Genomic DNA, 18,552 nt, shown 5'->3' on the forward strand with positions numbered 1-18,552 from the left:
GAGAAAACTGCACTGAGAACAAAATATCCCTCAATAACCAACGTCCTTTGTGTATTTCCTTATTATGGGTTCACTTTTTTTGACTGATTAAACCTTCTGCATGTTAAACAGTCGGTGCCAACAATGAAGAACCCCGGCAGAGCGTCTTTCTTTTTCCTCCTCCTCTATAAATGGACTGAAAGCACATTACAGGCTCCAGAAATACAGTTTCTGTCAGCCACTTGTTTCACCTGCAGCCCTCTCGCTGTGTGTGGGCACCTGAGTGTACGGTGGCAAGCGGAGGGATGTGAGTGTTTAATGCAGTGTGTGGGAGGTGGAGATGAACAACCCTACACCTCAACATCTCTCACCTGCTGGCAAGCGCAGATGATGGAAATTCAGAGCTGTGACTGCTGATTCTGCTTCTGCAGGAAAACACAAGGTTGTCTCCGTTTTTCAGTCAAAGACGGGAAAATGTGGTTTGAAAACTGTCCTTCTGTACTGTAAATATGTCGTACTTTGCTGTCTGTGGTTGAAAAGGGAATCTGAGGGCCTAAAATAAGAAAAATCATGAGGATGAAGTCATTAATAAACACATCAGCAAAATCACATTTCTCCTTGTCTGGCGAGCTTACTGAGAAAAACATGAATCCAGCACTTGTTGCAGACTTTCCAATGGAATTAGATCTCGTTAAAGTATTTCTCATGACCCCGTTATGTTTCCATGGAAGTATTGTCAATTCTGAGAAATGTTTTCTAACAAAGCGGCAAATGAATAACAACCACAGAAGTATAGAAATAAAATTTTCCACCACGAGGAAGCTTCTATCAGAGGTCTGAACGGGAGCAAATCCCTGCAGGTTGAAATCTGACGGAAAGCCTGAAAGCAGAAGAGGCTCTTAAGGCAGCAGATTAATGCTTTTCAAATGACATGTTCAATAATCACATAGGTGATTTCATGCATGTACAGTGGGAGCATCCACATACTTTTGGCCGCAGCAGCAGCAGCAGCAGCAGGTCTGCACTGACACCGAAGGACGAAGGTAAACCCTGACGCTTTACTGCCAAAATGTGAGATTCACCACCAAAAATCATAGTAAATTTGAGCTATAGTGAGATCTGCTGCTGATGTTGGCCAAAAAGGTCAGTCCCAAATGTTCTTTATGGGCCAGATTTAAGGTGTATAAGCAAACATTCCAGTCATTCTGGTCCAGTTTTCCATGGTGTCTCACTATCTGTCTTATGATAACGTCATTCTTTATATCTTTCCTAATCTCTTACAAGAATGCACCATTGTGGTTGTGGTAAAAAACGTCAGAGATTCACTTCCAGAAGAAGCCTGAAATCAGAATAATGTGCAGCTCGCGCAGTTTGTGCTGATTCCACGGACGTCTGGGCTGCGATGGAAGCGCCGCTCGGGCCTGACTGGAGGTCTGACGGCGTCAGCTGGGACGCTTGTGTACTTCCAGACTCTGAACGCTGCTGTTAAGAGGAGGGATAACAGCCCGAGTCTGTGTAATTGCTTCGCTAAGTGTTACGTAAGAGGAATGGATTTGTTGCAGATTCAGGATCATTTCAGCAGAAAGCAGCAGGCTTAAGCCTCAGCGCTGCTGGATTATTCTGCTATATTTCATCAAGCTTATTTGCATTCCCTCCTCCTTTTATCCCGTTTCTCAGAAAGACAAAACTCGCTGTGTGACGTCTTCTGACCTATTTATGGCATCAGGTCAGGGCTGTGCTTTATGACTATTATATTCCTATATTCCTGATGCACACTTGTTTATCCTGTCTTGACATCGTCAGGGCAGGCAGATGTAATGAGCTTGTTGTTGACTGAGAGGGAAACCGGCTGTGACACACCTGTCCACATACTTTTGTGCGCTTCAGCCTCCAGTGATATTTTAGACAATGGTGTTCTTCCTGCTCGAGGAAGGCTCGGCCCTGTTTCAACATGTCAGTGGCCCTGAGCACAAAGCCGTGGCTGAAGTTATCCTGCACATAATAACTCTGATTTGCATATAAACCCATACAGGCCCCTTCTTTCACTACCAGGCATCAAATAACAACAGATGGCACCCTGGAAGCTTGATGCCATTCGCATTTTTAGTTTGGCTGAATGTCAAAATTCCTCTTGTTGATTGGGTTGTTCAGATCACCTGTTGGGCAGGTGAACTGGCTCCTGGATCATGATTGAGAGCAGCTTGGTGCAATCGCCTCTGAGCCAATGAGGGAAAGATGGCGCCCTTTCTTAAAGAGAGAGCGGCCACATCGCTCCGACCGTCTGAAACTCTGAACTGTTCTGGACTCTCTGAGCCTCCTCTGATGTCTTTTGATTTCCTGACTGAAAACAATGGCTGATCAGACTCTCAGTGCCATGAAATGACTCACAAACAGATGGATCGTTTTCACCATTGCTCCGCAGTGTTTATCCACCTGAACTTCAGCAGTAACAGATTCTCCATAAATGCAAACTGGTCAAAACCACCAGCTGACATTCTGCCTTTCTGATGCGTTATTCAAACGCCTGTTGATTTGTTTGATGCACCTTTGGGATGAAACCAGACACACAAACATTCAGCATCAGTCTTTATTACACGTTCTTTGGTGTTTTTCTGCTGCTGCTGCTGCCGTCATGGCGTCAAATGTATCTTGCACCATTTCAGCAATCGGTCAGGAAATGGTACTTTTAAATTTACGCCATCTCCACAGAACTCAAGCTGGATTTCTGTTGCATCCTCTTCATCAGTGATGAAGAACACTCATGCTACTTGAGCCGCAAGTCGAGTCGAGCCAGGCGCACTTTTTCATACCTCCCCTGACTGCAATCGGCTAATCTCGTCTACTGTTGAGGCAAGCTGCGACTCATCTGGTCTGCTCTGCTCATGCAGTCAGACAGTCGTGGGGGGACGAGTCTTTGGTCCCCTTTATGTCCAAAGTGACAAAAACAATCCTTTTGTCACTGTTATTGATCCAAACCAGGCAGACAGATTTGTTTATTATGTGTCCAGGGTTTCAGAGATCTACCTGAAAGCTGCAGAAACACATGGAGGTGAACTGAATCCTTTTCTTTATGCAACACAATGAAAAATTACCTCTAATGTGAGTCAAGACGTGTCCTCCAATGTGTCCATGCCATGAACCATACAGGGCATTGTACGGCATCATATGTGTTTTTCCTGAGGACATTCAGGCCGACGTTAGCTGAAGAATTGTTTATTTCTCTTCAGATGATGTGTTCATTTCACAGATGTTCATGCGTTAAAAAATACTGCAAAACATTTAATAAAAGTCGGAATATTTTCCTTCGTTCTTATCCGCCGACTGTAAACATGAACAAATGACCAGAGCTGCATTTTTCATTCAAGGACGTTTCTCTTCTAACTGCTTCTTCTGTGGGTTTGAAAGGATGTAATCTTAAAGGTATTTTCTTTATCTGAACAGCGAACAGCGGAATAAGACGAACACAGTGTCGAAGCCTCCGTGTCTGACCAGCTCAGTTGAGCCGTGTAATCCCCTCTGCTTCCACATACGAGCCTTTGTGGTCCTCTGTCACAGTCTGAAATCACATTTTCATAGGACTGAAGTTCTTTGAATTTGTCTTTTTATGTGTCCTTGACTAACTCTGCCGCAGTGCACTGGGGGCATGCTGCTCCATTCAGCTGACCGCTTTCATACAACACAGGTTTTGTTCGGCTCATACGTCACAAATTTCCGTCTGCAGTTAAAAACACAGATTCTTCTCGCACACACTGCAAACACAGCTAGCTGCAGAGACAACAAGGGTCTAAAACTCTGCTGTTTACGTGCAGCTGATTCAGCCCGTGTGACCTGCAGATACATGAGTGCTGACCTTTAACCTTTGGCCACACCGCAGCTCTCAGTCACTCATCTGTCTTTGAGGAAAGCATCTCAGCGTCTGTCGCTACAGAACAAAAAAATGCCTGTTTTGTCTCAAGTGAATTGCAGATTTGCTCTCTCAAACATTGTTGGTTTGAGGCCCTGACTCCAAATGTGTGTGTTTACAGCGTCTGCGGCGTCCCATGGCAGCTGAGGTGGCAGCGGCGTGACTCACTTTTTCTGGGGATATCACTGTCTCTGATGTAAACTTCCACAAATCCCCTCAGAAATCAAACAAAAGGCCACTCCTTAGAGCGCCAGAACTTGCCTGAGACTCGTCACGTCCTTAAGCTTTCTTCAGCATTAAAGTAATCCACTGACATTGATGGACGCGTTACATAAAGGAACATGCTGGTAGCTGATTCGGCATACTTTTATCGGTGCCACTTGGCCAAACTGTAAACCATATCGGTCAAATAAACTGGGTTAAAGTTGTAGCTGACGACGTCCTCAATCCATGTTGACATTATGCTTCCTGATGACGTCCCAAAAGCAGAGAGGAAACAGCTTACAACACGACCATGGACAGAGAACTGAGAGGAAAACTGTGTATGATGTGCCATTGAAATCAGATGGAACTAGTTTTAATGGTACTTTTAATAAATAACAATAAAGTTTTCACGTAGGAACCTTTTACCTTTTAAGAAAAAGCCTGTCAGGTGAGGAATTAAAGCCATTTTTTGGGCTTGTAGCTTTAATTTTGTTTGATTTCTTGCTGCACAACGTATTTTGAGCTTTGCAGACATAAACCTGTGAGTTATTGACAGTATGCAGGTGTAAATATGATGTCATGATGTTTGTCGTGAGGTGAAAACTCACTAACTTCAGGGCAACAGAGGAACATCCTTCTCTCTTTGAGACACGAGCTCGTAAAGGCACTTTCAGGGTGCACCAGCAGCGTCTGCCCTGGTTGAATATCAGGGGATATTTTCAGTCGGCAGAGCTCTGAGCTTCTTAAGACACAAGTTAAAAGATTCCTGCTTTGATCGCATGAAATCTAGGATCTTTAGTTTGATAAGGCGTGAGGGCAGCTTTGTCCCACGTCCACATTCAGATCCTTTCATAAGACGTCCGTCATGTAGCCCCTCATGCGCCTGGTTTTTCTTCAGCTTGTCATTCTCATCATCTCTGTTTCGGGTGGAGTTTTTGTGTGGTGCTGATGATACAGACCAACTAATCACTGAAAACAAACAAATGGGCAGAGCGGAGGAGGATTTTAATCTGTGACTCAGCCACTACTACGCTAGAAAGCATGAGTTTCCATGTGCCACGACCTGCCCGGATAGAGTTGCAGTCTGACAACACCCATTGGCTGAAAGTAGGTCAAGTGTAGATTCATGTCATTCTTCGCTGCGGATTGTTTCCTTGTTGCTCAGACTTACAGTTGCACACAGCAGCTCTGAGAAGCTGATCGTGACAGAGACCTGACACTAAAACACACCACCGCTCTGTGAAATGTGTGAAATGTTTTTGGGGAGTTTTCGCTCATTTCTGAGCGTCTGAGAGGAAGAACTGGAGGAGTCTCATCTGTGTCAGTGGCACAACACGAAGCTGCCTCGTTCAGAACGAGACGCTTGTCTGACTTTGAGAACAGATTTCGCATCCAAATGAGTTGTGGTTGAAAGGAAATCTGCCACAAAATTCACTCAGAAAACCTGTTAGATGACTGGTTGCATCCATTGTTTTATCTGGTTTTGTTCCTGTCATTTCCAGTTCATTTAAAGCCCAGCGTGACCTAAAACTTAATGAAAGACCAGCATAAACACGAGTCTATACATAAGCTGGAAACAAAGATATTTTTAACATACCGTAGCACCCAAACACAAGCCGAGAAAGTTTCCCTTCACTCAGTTCATCATGACAAATGATTTAAGAGTGTCTTCAGAGAAAATTACCCACAGTCATAATTTGGAAAATGTTTTTGGTTTTGTTGCAAAAACAACTCAAAACTTGTGATGCAGCGCAGCCAGGGAGTCGCTCTCTGGTAACGGGCCTTCACAGATGTTAAAGGCTGGCGTACCTGGTCTAAATACCTTGCGGTGCTGCAATTGCAGGAAAATTACATGTGAGTAATTGGCACAGTAATTGAAACGTGAAAGACTGGATAATAGAATAAGACAGGAGTTTGCATATGTGACTGACAGTTAAAGACTTCAACACGAGTTTACGACAGGCAGCATGTGATGATGGACTGGATTGAAAAACAAAACGTATATAAGTAGAGGAAAGAGAGGTGTAGTGCATAGGTTAAAGCGCAGGGTACCGGCTCCAATGTTATTAATTACAGGCAATGCAAAAAAAGCGGACGTATGTAAAATATAACACAATATTTTATAAAAAATAGTACAAATGAAAGTTGACAGCAGGATTGAGTTTGAAGTATATAAAAATCCATGATAAAACAACCTTTCAGTGTTTTATTACAGAAGAAATCCAAATCAAACGTAAAGGAATTATATTATATGACGGGATTGAGTATTCTTTTAATTATTTGGTCACTTCAGACGTTGAAATGGTCGCCCCAGACTTAAATGCAACATTTCCGACAGTCCTTTAAGGCACCATATTCCAAGCAGCCGCTCAGAGCTAAGACGATGTTTTTCCCACGACATGTGAACGCGCCGCGAGAAGTCTTCCCGCCCTCCCGGTGCTTTGACGTCACCGGCGTCCGTCTCCGCACATGGATGGAGAAGTGTAGCTCCGTCAGAGCTCCGCTTCCTCCGCCCTCCTCCTCCAGCTATTTGCCAGGCAGACTCGACGACAGACAGCCAGCCAGCCGCTCACCGTCCTGCTGCTGCGCCGAGTCCCGTCTTCTCCCTCCGAGCTCCGGCGTCGATTTTTTTCCCACGTCTGCGCGGATCTCCACGGGCCGGCTAGCGAGTTCGGTCGCGTCTGCTTTCGGGGGCGAAAGTCAATCTTGTCTTTGCGAGCTTTGCTCTCCAGTTGCCCTTCAAGACATATGGAGAAAATGGCCAGACCTCTTCCTATAAACCCAACTTTCCTGCCGCCGACTCACGGCGTACTGAAATCCCTGCTGGAAAACCCCCTGAAGCTGCCTTTCCACCACGATGAAGGTACGTTTTCAAACGGTCAAAGCTCGACTGTGGCGCGGTCACTGGCTGCGCTTTCGCCTCCTCTCTGTGCGTTTCTCCGCTGTGTAGACAGACGCGGTTCTGACAGATGAAGCGCAGTGAATGACACCGGTTAACTAAATCCAAGGAGTGACGCTTCTTAATATCCTACGATCTTTGTCGAAAAACGAACAGTGTAACCTTATTAGCTTGGGGGCTGCAGAGATAAAGAAAATAAACCGATTAATGTCGCGGGTGAATTTTAGTTGATTGACAGCTGAACTTCTGCTCAAGCTAACAAGCTATTTCAGCTCATACTTACGATTTAAAGCAGCATAATACGTAATGTTTAGCATGTGTTATGACTGTGCTTGCGCTGTTTTTAGATCGGAGGTGCGTTTATAACCTTTAAACCCCCTCGTCTTCTATGGGATTTATATTAGTGATACCACAAGCCGTCGATAGAGGGCGTCTTTTCGGTGCTGTTCAGCTGTTGTGGACGCTTGCAGTCCTCCCTCCGTGTTGTTGACCGTGTTGAGTGTCATTATATTATCTGAACATGAATGGAGGCCTGCTGGGTTTAGCCTTAAAGGGACAATTAAAAAAGGAGTAAAAAAAAGAGTTTTCTCATTAGGATGGAGGATAATTGGAATCAGTCAGTAGAGCTCACATCATCGAGAAGTGACGCAGCAACGATAAACAATGAGCTCGGCAGCTCTCAGCATGGAGGAAAACACCTTCCATAGAAATTGAAGATTTTGTGTTGAATTGATTGAACTGACCCTTTAAGTTGACGCTTGGGGCATACTTTCTATTTATACTCATGTAATGACCCGTGATCCTCCCCTGCTGTGAGACAATGAAATGACTGTGTGCAAATATTTGCAGGGTTTGGAAAAGACAAGGAAAAAGGGAAGAAGCTGGACGATGAGAGCAGCGCAGCCAACCACCCACAGTCGGCCTTCCTCGGCCCGACCCTCTGGGACAAGACCCTGTCGTACGATGGCGACAACTTTCAGCTGGAGTACATGGACCTGGAGGAGTTCCTGTCGGAGAACGGCATCCCCGCCAACACAGCCCAGAGCGACCAGGCCCCGCAGTCAGCGCAGCCGCCGCAGCAGGCCCCGCCGCCCACCCCATCCACCCCGACCACACCCTCCGTGGTGGACCTCAGCAGCCGCGCCACCACCTCGGTTCACACAGCCATGGCGCCTCAGACCTGCCTCCACAGCCCCGGCACAGCAGGTAGGACGCCAGACGAGCGCCTCACGCAAGCACAAGTGAGCTCACACGCCTGTTCGCACCTCCGCTGTGTCAGGGGAGGCCCGAGAAGGCTGTTTGCTCACCTGCCCTCCACGAACACACACACACACACAAAACAAGGTGTTGTGGTTTGAGCCCTGAGTCTCTGAAGGCATCGTCTCTCAGCGCTGATCCGTTCCTCGTTTAGCTTCTCCTGCTCAGACCTTGTGACCACAGGTTAGATACTCATTGACGTACTTTAGCTGTGATTTACAGCCCTGAGCTGGACTTTGGAGTCCGGAGTAAAAGTGTGAACGGACCAATAATGCAGCACAGTCTAATTGGTGAAGCAGAAAAGGCTCTCTGCCCCGACTTTGCCTGCCATGAGTCATGTTTACTTCACTTGTTGCGTTGTGATTATATGAACTGTTTTGTTTTCCCTTTGTACGAGTTGGTTTCGATATTCTTTATTATTCCCAGAATTCCCTGCAGGGTTTGGAGGATTACTGATTACAAGCCGCTTGCATTAGTCAGAAATTAGATTTATAAATGACCTCATTTAGCCTTTGTCCTGCAGTGCAGTGAGATCAATCTCTGATGAGTTTTAAGGAACTTTTTAAAGGCCAATTAAATGATATTTCCATTCAGCTGTCCAGATCCATGATTGGACAGTGAGTCATCAATACGCAAGAGGGGCAGTGTTATGGACCTAAAAGCTCACAGAGACGCAGTTATTCCCTCACAGATAGTTTTCACTTCAGCTCAGAGGTCCAATGTTTCAGCGCGTTTGTGATCAAAGGGAACTTTTTGCGATTATTGCAACGAGCTGACGTTAAATAGGCACTTGGTATTTAGACCGAAGCGTTAAAGTGTGTAACCGAGTTCGTTAAGCTGCTGCCAGACACTATTTGGGCTTTTAATTCAGCAGACACCAGAGCGGGTTGAGTGGTTTAAAGTGCCGACGCTCGCCGTGAACACGGCAGATCCCGAGCGCTCGGCCGGAGACGGCTCGCGTTTCGGCTCCACGCTGGACACGAAACGGCTCCTGGTGGAAGATCAGATGATAAACAGATGGAGCGTTTGGAGGGTGGTGGTGCTGTAAATGTTCTGTCTGTGTGTGTTTTGTGTGGAGACGCTGAAGCTGCCTGTGTTGAAGGAGAGTCAGTGAGTCTCTGGAGTCAAATATTTCACTTTGAATCAGGTAAATGCAGATTGTGTGTTGATGCGGCAGCTGATTGAGACTCAGCAGTTTGGGTGATCATGGAGGATAAACGGTGGTTGATCAACATCCTGTCGGCTTTAAGTGACATGTAGTTCCACCCGTCACATTTCAGCATCGTTACACGAAACGTGTCCGGTCCTGTTTACTCGTTTTAAATCGTGAAATCATTCACAATTTTCATCTGAAAGAGCCTCAAAACGCAGACGACCCTGTAACAGCAGCTCTGTTGGAGCCAAACATGGGGCCCGATGATGTCTGCGATGCATCAAACATGGACGGAGACGCAGAATTTGACAATAAAAATGCAAAACGTGAAATATCGTGGAGATTTCCAGAATGTGGATGCAGTTTTCTAAAAATTAGTTTTTGTTGAAAAAGCTTCGTCCGGTTCTGGTTAAGCTTTTGTAGCCTGAATGTGAGAGGAGCCTCGATCAGACCATCAGTGGAGCTGCAGGTGGAGACCCCTGTAATAAGACATAATGTGGCGTCATCAAATCCATTGATCTGCATCACATTTGGAATATTTTCTTATTGATTGCTGAAGATAGTTGGACCCTCTGTCTGATGACAAAATGCGCGGAAATCTGAAAAATGAGCAGAAAATGTGAAATTTGGGGAAAATCTGGAGAAAACCGATTTCAAAGAGCCCTTCAGGTGTTGGTGTGACCTCCACCACACAAACTCCTCCTCAGCCTCTTACAGTCTGAAGATGAGGAAGGAAGAATCCTTGATGAGGGATCGTAAACATGCCGCTGTCATGTGGTCAACAGGTCATGTGACCTCAAACCTTTGTTTGTCAGAGGGCTGAACAATAACACTGATCACATCAGAGACATCAGACATGTCTCTCTGAACTCAATTTACTTTTTACATTTTCAGTAAATAAATTCTCTGTATCCCATAAAATAAACCCAAGAAGAGCTACAACAGCCAATGGCATCCAAGTCAAAAGTTCAACCGACCAATCAGACGACAGTCCAGGCCAGAACAATTCAAGTGAAGTAAATGCACGAATAAGAAAAATGGAAAATTAAAAACAGAAAATATCATGACAAATAATTAAAAAAAAAAAATAGTAATGTTAGTATTAATTAGTATGTAGTACAGTAATAATATATGGGCAGTATATTAATTTAAATATTATTTAATAAGAGAAATGTATATAAAAATGTAATTTAAACATTTGATAAGTTAGTAAAACTATATACATTGAAATAATTGTTATTTATATATATTAATAATTAATTGGAGAATAATAATTATTTTTATTTGTACTATATATTAGTAATAATTAGCAATACAGAAATACATCCAAAAGTTTAAATTAATAATAAGATTTCTGCATTAAAATGTCTAAAATCAAGTAAATTTCTGTCTGTTCTGTTCAAAAACCCCTCAGTCTTTTCATCTTCATCGTGACGTGTGTCTGATGATGACTCCTTCCTGGGCAGAGATAATGATGTTTGAGCCTCGCATGTCCGTCCTGCAGCAGCTAACAGTGTGACCTGCAGCTGAAATGAAGAAGAAATAGTGAAAAAGATTTTGACAAATTTCATGAATAAGCTAAATGTTTGCGCATGAGGCAGGATGAAGATGTCAGGTCACATCATCTGGAGCTAGTTTATCAGAAGGAAATGCAGCAAAAATCCGCCTCGTGGCTGCGTGTGAGGTGATGTCTGTGGAGGCAGAAAGGTGAGCAGGCGCTCCAGAGAAGGTGCGTCTGTTCAGGGCGCTTCTTTCCAGCCTCGGTGCACATGTGCAGAGGCAGAACTTCAGACCGTGTGTGTGTGTGTGTGTGTGCGTGCGTGCGTGTGTGTGTTCTGTTTGGGTTTGTCTCCGTGTGCGTCTTCACATTTATCTCCCACGTGAACGTGGCTGGGGTTTCCTGCAGCGTGCCCGGCCATGTGACGGACACATGCAGGCGCCGTGTGCAGCGCTGAGCTGCAAACAGGAGCTTGTCACGGTATGAACCTGCCTCCTTTTCATCCCTTTGCTCCTCGCTCCCTCCCTCCCTCCCTCCCTCTCACTTTCACCCACCCCTCCTCCTCCTCCTCCTCCTCCCCCTCCTCCCCCAAACACTCTCCGCTTCCCGTCCAGTCTTCCTCTCCCTCCCCGGCCGGACTCGGCTCCGACGAGGCCTGGACTCGGAGCCAAGGCACAGCCTGTACCCTGCAGAGATCACATGGGCTCTGGTGTGCTTTTGTCACGTGCACGCAATGTTGTTCCAGCTTGCCGAGTCTCGTCTAACCAGCCTCTCCACCACCACCACCACCACCACCACCCACAACAACAACCACAATCCCTCTCTGCCAGCGCCCTGCTTGCAAACAAGGCGGCTGATTAAATTGCTATCGCGACCGAAAAACAAACGAACAACCGTCAGAGGTTGTCGGTGTGAGCGGCCTGCAGAGGGTCTGTGTCGGGGTGGTTCAGGAGGTGGCCCCCCGAATGCTGCTGGCAGGGTCCAAAGGGGAAGTTACATGAGGGAGGGGTCGGAGGGTGTGTTATGGTGCATTCCAGTGTGTTAGTCAAGGAAAGAGGACTCAGCGGCAGACATAAATCAGCACATTTGAGGAGCTGAATGTGGAGTTCATATCAACATGATTTAGCTGTCAGGGGCGACTGCGGAGGAGGCGATCAGTCAGGGCTTATCAGCGCCCGGAAAAGTTTATCTTTCCCATTGTTGCAGCAGCCAGTTTCCTCTGGCTCGCTTTCTCACAGGCCGAGCTGCTTTCCTCTCGAATGTCTTGTCATGTGGCGTGAGGACAGGATCAGCATGTCCTGCAGGAGGGACAGAGTCCTGCTGCCTCGTATGTCACGGAAACAAAAATAAGTCGCGCAGGTTTGCTTGATGCAGATTAGAAGGAAAAAGGCTGCTTTATGCAACAAATCTCATGAAAAGACCAAAACCACCACCGTTAGTCCGCCCTGCTGATGGCGTGAACACGTAGAGCCTTTGTTAGGACTATTTTTAGCGGTGGATTAATACACAATCTTAAATCTAGTGAGTGTTTGGGGCAGCAGGACGGCGTGTGTGAGCAGAGCAACAATCAGCTCATTGATGTGTTTTTAATCATTTTTGGACAACAATGGAGCTCTATGGCGCAGAGGACGGGGATAGATCATGTGCTGTGTCGTCACACGCTACACGCTACATGCTAAAGGCAGCCGAGCCCCACCTGAGCCAGGTGCTCTTCATGTAAGCTGGAGTGTGTGTTCCCCCGTCAGGTGGTGTTGCCTGTTTACCCTGATTACACGCGTCCATCAAAAGGCTTTGTTGATACTGTGTTCGAACACACACACATTACGCAGTGTCTCCAGCACTTATAAGTATGATCAAATTCGAGTGTCGAGTAGGACGGACGGGTCGACATGAGCAAGCCTGACCTGAGCGCGGACGCCATGTCTGAATTTTGGCCCCACAGTCGGGTATCTACGCTCTAACGCACACACGATGCTTGTTAGCGGGATGCATTCAGTATTTGTTTTTTCATGGGATTTATTCACAATAAGAAGAAAACAGACTGACTTATAGGTCACGTGACCCCCTGGAGCGAGGCTCGTTAGCATCCTGAAATCATTTTAAAACCAATTAGATAAAAAGTCTTTTGCCCTTTAGCCCCATCGGGTCGTCCCTGAGGACAAGCGGCTGGTTTTGTCCCGTGTCACACCCAGGTCAGAGTTCAGCACCTCAGATACGACCAGCGTCTCAGCTTATCATTAACCGCCCTCGCAGCCGCATGACAACACCCTGATACGATCGTGTAGCGTGACAGTGACCTGCCGGCAGCAGGGTGTGAACACATGAACGCCCTCACATCGAATGGAAGCTCCACAAGTCTGAATCGAGAGTTAACTCCGGCTTTTAGCAGCTCTTTGTGGGTCAGCTCTGGACTACCTCTCCAGGCTCGCTAATTTTAGACTTCCTGTTCAGGAGGGGTGGAGGTGTGTGTGTGTCGGGGAATATTTTGCCCATTTGACCACTTCCTCTCTGGAAGGCGTCGTGCATCAGTCGCAGGTCAACGAACGGGCTTTCATCCCTCTGTGTTTTAACTCCACTAATTAACGGACGAGTCGTAAAGGTGATTAGGGTGAGGACGCCGGCTATTTGCAGGTCTGAGCGCAGTCCTGACAGATTGTCCCAGACAGCGTCCACTTTTAGTCCATAAGCAGCTCTGTGCCCGCCTGTGCTCGCTTTATGAATGGATGCAGGTTAAATCGGGCGATATGTGTTTCAGCTTATGGATGAAGTAACTGGACGGTGAGTTATGTGATCCAGGGAGCTGATGCAGAAAGGTTACGTGACAGTTTGGTAACAGATCACCCACTGAAGTTAAATGTGAAGGCGTCACCTCGAGCCCTGGAGACCTTTGGTGGACATTTTATTGACCAGTAAATGCAGAAAAAGGAGCTTCAGATTAGCGGTCGGCTGCGTCACTGCATCATGTGGTCCAGCACCAAAAGTCTGATCACAGTCGTAATCCTGTTTAGTGCTTAAATAACAGTTCTTAAATTAACTGTTTTCTTTTTATTTGATCAGATAATCAAAGTTTCCCAAATCAGTGGTCAGTTTTTGAGCGTGTGACACTGTTTGAAGGTGTTTTTCAGAGTGAAATGTCATTTTTGTGCCCAGCGTTTCTCACCCTCCTCAGCCTCTGCCGAAGGCCGATATCTGAAACACATGGAGCCTGAGATCATTGTTGTGTTTTCCCACATTTCTGCTCAGTTTACGAGGTGATAATTGGCCGTTTTTTAAAGTGCTGCATAGTTTTTGGGGCAAACACTGTTGTTTTGCTGGTTGTTGAGCAGCGTGACTCTCAGCTGAGCTTTCCTCCTCAGCGTCGGACGCCGTCCGATGAGTGCAGACTTCCTGTTTGCTTCTCGTTTCTAGGGCCGAGCAGTTTGACCGTGTGCACCCTGGCTGAAGGTCAGCGGCATCGACTGGCCGTCGTGGCACGTACAAAAATGTGGGTCATGATGTACGAGCAGCCGACAGCCAATGAGAATGCTTTCAGGCGCGCTGTTGTCGAGCTTTCTGTGTGGAGTAAAACAAAACAATTTAATGCTAAAGTGATAAACCACAGTGATTGTTCCATTGAGATGAACTGATTGGCCTGCAGCTGCAGATTGATGGCAGAAGCCTGAGGCGGCGACTGTCAGACATGACGGCGTGTGGGAGCAGATCACCTGTTTAAAGATGAAATGTGGTGGTTTGAGATCAGCTGACGGGAGCGGCCGATAGCTGCAGAGTTTCAGATGAAACCGGCTGTGAAATGACCTCAGTGTGTCTTTAAAGCTGGTGTGGTAGCACCACCTGCTGGTCCAGTGAGGCGACTGCGGCTCTGCAGATGGAAAGTCACCTGTTTACGGTCAGAGCGTGACACCTCTTGATGGATCAGCCCTCGAACGCACAAACATGTGAGCTCAGAGGGAATAAAGGCGGCATTCAGCGCCTCCTCGGAGGCCTCGGTGTGAGAGGCGCTCCTCGGCTGCTCCTCCTCATCCTCCATCCAGCTGTAGGAGCCTCACAGCAGAGATCTGCTGCTCATGCTTCTTTCACCAATTATCCAAACGAAACCTTGAACTTTAATGGTGCCATTAAAGCCAGATTCAGAGGTGCTTGGAGTTCTGTTCCCTGCTGGCTTCTCCCTCTCAGCCGTGTAATTACAGGTTTGTGTGCACTTGCTGTGGCTAACGTGTTTTCCTCTTTTGTTTCAGCGCTGCCCTCGGCCCGGGACACCCCCAGCCCCATCGACCCAGAGTCCATCCAGGTGCCCCTGAGCTACGAGCCCGACCCGGCGGACCTGGCTCTGTCCAGCGTGCCCGGCCAGGAGATGTTCGACCCCAGGAAACGCAAATTCTCCGCTGAGGAGCTGAAGCCGCAGCCCATGATCAAGAAAGCCCGCAAGGTCTTCATCCCCGAAGACATGAAGGTGACCTGCTGCTCCGTCTGTCTGATTCAGACCAGTGGTCTTCAGTCTTTTAGTGTGTGGATGAAATTTGAAGTGTTAGCACTACGACATGCATTCAGTATGGAGTGTCGCTCAGAGAGAGAAAAACATCAGGTTAGATGTTAGAGGTTTTGATGAAGGTTCAGGGTCACTGAGGGGACGCGATGCAGATTCAGTGCCGGCGCTCACCCTCTGCTCTGCTCCGCAGGACGATCGGTACTGGGCCAGGCGCAGAAAGAACAACGTGGCGGCCAAGAGGTCACGGGACGCCCGGCGGCTGAAGGAGAACCAGATCGCCATCCGGGCCGGCTTCCTGGAGAAGGAGAACGCCGCCCTCCGCATGGAGGTGGCGGACATGAGGAAGGAGCTCGGCCGCTGCAAGAACATTGTGGCTAAATACGAGGCCCGACACGGGCCCCTGTGAAAGACCCCCCACCGCCCAGCGTCCCTCGACTTTGAAGGACAATGTGTCTCTTTTGGTGGCACTGCCCCATCCTCCTCCACCACCCACACCCCCTCCTCCTCCTCCTCCTCCGCCCTTCATCCAACACACCTGTCTGATTTGGTATTCTGTCATTTTGACTTTGATCATCAGCTTCGATTCGTCTGTTCCTGCTTTTAATTTCTCTACATGTCATTCAAATATATTTATATATATATACACACACACGCGTAATATACGTATATGTAGTATATATATATATATACATATATTTTATTTTTATTTTGGATTTTTCCACATACTTCCCACTCTGACGTACTGTGAGGAGTTATGAGCCAGCCCACCTCCGCCACCTCCCCTTTGAGAAACGATGCCATGCTGTTTGTGGTTCACTTTCATACCGATTTTATACGTCAGATCAGGACTGAAAGCTGTTTCCTCTTCCTCCTCCTCCTCCTCCTCTGCTTTTGTCCCTCATCTTGTGTTTTTTAACCCATGAGAGGTTTGCTCTCCTCCCCTCAGAGCCCCCCTTTCGCCCCTTTTTTGGCCTCTTTTCTCGATGTTGTATTCAGTCGTCTGACCCCACCCCCCTCAGGCCTCCACCCCCCGCGCTCTGAGGCGACGCCCCCTCCGGCTTCTCCAGCCAACAGCGTTCTCAGTATCTGAACGTTCAGATTTTGCACATTTTTCCTGTGCGACGTGCCGTTTCTCCATCAGCCGGACACTGAGCAATAATTCCTGTCCAGAACTAAAGTGACACGACCACCTCCAACTTCTCCACCTTCTCCACCCTCTCTGGCCTCCACCTCTCGTTTTAGCTCCGTTAACTAAGATAACCTTAGTTAATCTCTGCACTAATGCGTGTCTCACAATCTGATCCGGTGCAATGTTTCCACTCGCTCAAATTTTCCTCCGCCTCATATTTATCGACCTTTTATTTCTCAGATGGAAGATTGTTGTTTTTTATATATATACAGTATGTATTCTGTTGATATAATTGTTAGTATTAATACTACTCTTGACATTGTCGTTTAGCCTCCTCCTCGTTTTCAGACTTCAGCATGATTTTCTTTCACAGGGCGAAAAAGCTGTTTGCAAATCTTTTATTTTATTTTATTTTTTTTGCAAAGTTGTTGATAATTCTTTCTGCTTCTGTTTAACTTAGCATGATTAATATGCGTGTTTTTATTTTAGAAATCAGTACAGACGTCTGTAGTCTCTCATCGTAGCTCTATGTTCGCCCTCTTTTTGAAGATGGCTGTATGAATGTAAAAGGTGTTGACAAAAAAAAAAAGTTGGATGGTGTTGTCCGATACTGTGGTTAACCCAATCAGTTTGTTTACTGCAGACCAAACGATTCACAACAGAGATGATATATTGGTTACAAGAGATATGTTTATATGAACCTATAAGTTGTTCTTTTTGTACAGTATTTTTCCTATACATTACTGAACTATGTATTTTAAAGGCACAACAGATCCAGAATATTATTAAAGAATACAAGTATATAACACAGACTAATGCATATAGTGGTATTTTGATATTCTATATTAGTAGGATGTAGTAGTTTTACAGAGATTTGTGGATATTCAGCAGCACCCAAACCTCCTGGGCATTACTCTTCTCATTATGAATATTAGTATTATGACACTCCTGCTTGCGTTGGCGCCACCTTCAGGCTCCCATGGTCATGCAAACCCCATTTGACTCACAAAGGAAGCAGATGCTGAGGAGAGAATGTGCATTTAGGCCCAAATCGGACAGGAAAGCCCATTTTGTTGAACTTGTTGAAACCTCCCCCGAGTCGTCCCGAGTCGTCCCGAGTCGTCCCGAGTCGTCCCGAGTCGTCCAGGCTTTGCTTTTCTTTCAGTGAGGAAAATGCTGACTCCTCTGAGGCTTTTCGTCGTCGCGCTGCTCGCGAGTCTCGTTTCTTTCTGATCTGATGTGATGGGATGAAGTTACTATGAAGGAAGGGAAATCTATAGCTGGTTACGATCGCTGCTGTCTGTCTGTGTGTGTTTGGTTCCTTCAGCCAATGCAGTCGTAGCGTGTCCCTGAACCTGAGTGATGGACACTGGAAAGCTTTATTTTTCTGAAATGAAGGCTTACGGTGGAGCCCAAACCTGAGCTGTGTTGTAGTTTAGAGCTGCATGCTGCTTTTCGCCAATCAGCCCGACACCAGGATGCGACCGATTCGTGTTTTTGAAGGCTGATGTTGACGTTTCTGATCAGTGTACGGAAGTCCAGGAATGCCAATATTAAATGAAATCATCCAAAAGAATAGTTTGACATTTTGGGACATTATTCGCTTTCTTGTTGACAGACGAGAAGATTTCTAACACTCTCATGTCTCTCGTGAAGTTACAGCTTTCAGCCAGTTAGCTTAGCATTGAGGTTAGCCTGGCTCCGTGGAATAAGCAGGGTTTGCTAGCAACCGTAAAGTGACAATACGTAAGTCACACAAAACCAGAAATTTATGTTTTTCCACATTTGTTTTCTTGTACAGATTCAAAGAAATGAGATGTAATTATTAAGCTTTAAAGGCACCTGCGTGCTAAGCTATGCTAACAGGCGACTGACTCTATTTCAGTACAGATAAGAGAGTGGTGTTGATTTTCACAAATAACTCAAAAATAAAGTGATAATCTCAAAATGTCAAACGATACCTTTTAATGAAATGGATGAATAACAGGAACATAGTTAATCAGAAATGAGCTAAAATTTGGGATTTAATCTTAAATTTTAGGC

At 46.3% G+C, this 18,552-nt stretch overlaps 1 protein-coding gene across 1 annotated transcript; it reads left to right on the forward strand.

Moving 5' to 3' along the window:
* The first annotated feature begins 6,554 nt into the window (after window positions 1–6,554).
* hlfa (HLF transcription factor, PAR bZIP family member a) lies at window positions 6,555–17,319 on the forward strand. The gene is made up of 4 exons (XM_070980879.1): window positions 6,555–6,950; window positions 7,836–8,192; window positions 15,130–15,344; window positions 15,571–17,319. The coding sequence occupies exons 1-4, from the start codon at window positions 6,836–6,838 to the stop codon at window positions 15,784–15,786; spliced, it is 903 nt and encodes a 300-aa protein (XP_070836980.1). The 5' UTR covers window positions 6,555–6,835; the 3' UTR covers window positions 15,787–17,319.
* Window positions 17,320–18,552: the final 1,233 nt, after the last annotated feature.

The sequence above is a fragment of the Chaetodon trifascialis genome, chromosome 15 (assembly GCF_039877785.1).
Source record: "Chaetodon trifascialis isolate fChaTrf1 chromosome 15, fChaTrf1.hap1, whole genome shotgun sequence".
Classification (NCBI taxonomy): Eukaryota; Metazoa; Chordata; class Actinopteri; order Chaetodontiformes; family Chaetodontidae; genus Chaetodon; species Chaetodon trifascialis.